The 2,966-nt window shown below is 38.2% G+C and overlaps 1 protein-coding gene across 1 annotated transcript; it reads right to left on the reverse strand.

The window, feature by feature from the left end:
• Positions 1-269: 269 nt before the first annotated feature.
• LOC139901179 (uncharacterized) lies at positions 270-2,730 on the reverse strand. The gene is made up of 4 exons (XM_071883912.1): positions 2,246-2,730; positions 1,373-2,174; positions 1,207-1,259; positions 270-1,020 (listed from the first exon to the last, which is right to left on the reverse strand). Exons 1-4 carry the CDS (start codon positions 2,728-2,730, stop codon positions 270-272), a joined length of 2,091 nt encoding a protein of 696 aa, XP_071740013.1.
• Between the last annotated feature and the right edge of the window lie 236 nt (positions 2,731-2,966).

Raw genomic sequence — 2,966 nt, forward strand, 5'->3', positions numbered from 1 at the left:
AATGAGATACATACTTATCATAATATCATATATATATATATATATATATATATATATATATATATATATATATATATATGTCATCATATAGTTTTTACAGGTTTTAACGTTCGTGAATCACCGGTCAACTTGGGTGGTCAATTGTCTATATGAAACCTATTTCAATTAATCAAGTCTTAACAAGTTTGATTGTTTAACATGTTGGAAACACTTAATAATGTAAATAAAAATTTCATTTAATATATATAAACATGGAAAAGTTCAGGTCACTACACCCCTCGACTTAGTGAGAACTCCTTAGTGGGTGACCCATTAACAAGAATAGAAATCGAAGCCGAGCTTAAACAAGCATGAATCCACTTTCTCCATTTTTCACCGAAACCCATACTTTTCATAACCTCAAGAAGAAAGTTCCAATTAAGACAATCAAAAGCCTTCTCAAAGTCAACCTTGAAGAGAATCCCTTTTTTCTTTTTCGCTTTTAAGAAATCAATACTTTCATTGACAATGAGTGCACCATCAAGTAAGAATCTTTCCTTTAAGAATGCACTTTGCTCAGGACCAATCAAGGATGGGATTATCTTGCAAAGGCGATTTGATAAAATTTTGGCAATTATTTTATAATAACTACCAATTAGACTAATTGGTCGAAAGTCTCCAAGACCAAGAGGGTCGGTTTTTTTTTTTTGTACCAAGGTGACGAAAGAGGCGTTGCAACCCTTTGAGAATTCACACTTGTTCCAAAACCACTCAATTGCACTTACAAGATCGCATTTGATAACGTCCCAATATTTCTTGAAAAAACGCATATTAAAACCGTCCGGTCCCGGTGCCTTCGTGCTACCACAGTCTAAGATTGCGCCGTGAATTTCTTTTTCATCAAAAGGTAGTTCAAGGGCCGCTACATCATCATAAGAAATCGAAGGATAGTGTAAATCCTCAAGGCTCGGTCGATCAACATCCGGTCCGCTGAATATTCTGCTGAAATGGTTGAAGGTAGCAGCCTTGATGTCAGTTGGGCTGTCGTTCCAAACATCATCAATAATTAACCCTCTGATATTACACTTACTATTTTTCCTTCAAATTATAGAGTAGAAGAAGCGGTTGTTTTCATCACCGTCCGTTATCCATTTGATTCGAGATTTTTGTTTAAGCATTTTTGTTTTGATGGCTTCCTTATGTAGCCACTGTTTCCTTGACTCTAACCATAGCTTATGGCCATTCTCGTCCAATAATCCAACTTCAGCTTGTAATTCCAACTTGAGAGCGTTAGATTTCAGTAATTCGATTTCTCCATCTAGGCAATTAAATTTACTGTTACTCCACGCTCTTAACGCCTCTTTGACATTTTTTTGTTTGTTCCGATACATACAATCTTTTCGATTAATGTTTGGAACTGGTTTTTCCATGCTTCTTTAACGATATGATCACATTCAGGTTCATCGAGCCAGGCATCAAAAATTTTAAAAGGCTTTGGACCATAATTTTTCTCGATGTTGTTGATCATTAAAGGACAGTGGTCAGAATGTTTTCTGTCCAGGGCCGTAGCAGAGAGATTGGGCCATAGACAATCGAATTTCTCACAGATAAGAAAGCGGTCCAGCTTGCTGAACTTCAATCCATCATCACTGACTCGCGTAAAATTCCTGCCACCCAAAGGGATTTCCAACAATCCATTTTTTTGAATGAAGTCGTTAAATCTTTGGGCCCGAGCAGAGTTGAATTCACAATTGAATCTTTCGCTTGAACACCTGACCTCATTAAAATCTCCACACAGTATCCAAGCTTCATCATCGCTGTTACCTAAGAGCCTAGACAAAGAATCCCATAGGATTTGTTTTTTCGAATCATCATGAGGGCCGTAGATATTAAGAACATTAATTCTATCACCCGAATTTCGCCAAACACCACGAATCCCAATTACACAATCAAAAACGATAGGACTGATATCTTCGAATTTGGTTGAGTCCCAGATGAGAAGCTGTCCCCCAGATTTCCCCACTATGGATTTTTGTAAAAATTCGCAATCACTTGATCCCAACAATGAACATACCCATCTAAAATCAACCGAGTGGAGTTTTGTTTCTTGAATTGCAAAGAAGACAGGGTTTTCTTTACGAATCAGACTTTTTACCCACCCGAATTTATCTTCATCACCCCCAATTTTGAAACTTCTAATATTAAAGGTAATTATCTTCATTGGAAACCAGGTTAACGACTTATTTGGCCAGAAAATACAACTTACAGAGGGGGAGGAGAAGATTTCTCCTTCCACTTTAATCCAATTCTTGACCCATATTCTTTGATGATGGCAAAGTCTTTTGAATTGAAGGAATTGCTTGACGAGCTCCTACCTTTACTTTGGCCAGAGGATTTACCTTTGGGAACTGTTTTCGCTGCACAGGTTGAACATGTCGACTTCAAAGGTTTATCTTCAATCCTCTGCTTTCGTGCTGAATTCTTGATATTAACCATTCTTGACGATGATTTCCACCGGCGAAGACTAGACCAACAACAATCACGCTTCTTTGAAACTCCCAAAGATTTCGATTTCCCAGAGCTAGGTCTTTTTCTTTTATTATTGTTTTTACTTGTTTGGGGAGCCAAACTTGATTCAGGTAATTTATTAACAGGATCGCGATGATTATCGTCCAGCCCAACTGACGTTTTTGGCCCACCACAATTATTTGCCCCCAAGACTACAGTAGGCCCACAAGTGTTATCTTCCATATCCTTATCATGTTGGGCCAGCCCAATTTAATTATCTCCAGATGGCCCAGAGGAGTAATCCTGGTCCACATCATCCTTTGAATCCGCATCAACTATTAGATCCACGTCAACATGTGGGTCATCATCTGGAATGGCGGTTTGGTTTACCACCGTGTTGGGACCCGAATTTAAACATGAGTAATTAGGGTTGCCGTTGTTAACATTGGATAATGGACCGTCAACACACTGCCCAAAGT

This window comes from Rutidosis leptorrhynchoides, chromosome 3 (genome assembly GCF_046630445.1).
Source record: "Rutidosis leptorrhynchoides isolate AG116_Rl617_1_P2 chromosome 3, CSIRO_AGI_Rlap_v1, whole genome shotgun sequence".
NCBI classification, from domain to species: domain Eukaryota; kingdom Viridiplantae; phylum Streptophyta; class Magnoliopsida; order Asterales; family Asteraceae; genus Rutidosis; species Rutidosis leptorrhynchoides.

Excerpts from the sequence above, each read along its gene's own strand:
- LOC139901179 (XM_071883912.1), bottom strand. The coding sequence starts at position 2,730 with ATGGAAGATAACACTTGTGGGCCTACTGTAGTCTTGGGGGCAAATAAT. Across the intron at positions 2,175-2,245 it reads AAATCTTCTCCTCCCCCTCT|AAGTTTCAAAATTGGGGGTG; the intron begins GTAAGTTGTATT and ends CTTTAATATTAG. Across the intron at positions 1,021-1,206 it reads GAGAATGGCCATAAGCTATG|CCCAACTGACATCAAGGCTG; the intron begins GTTAGAGTCAAG and ends TTGGAACGACAG.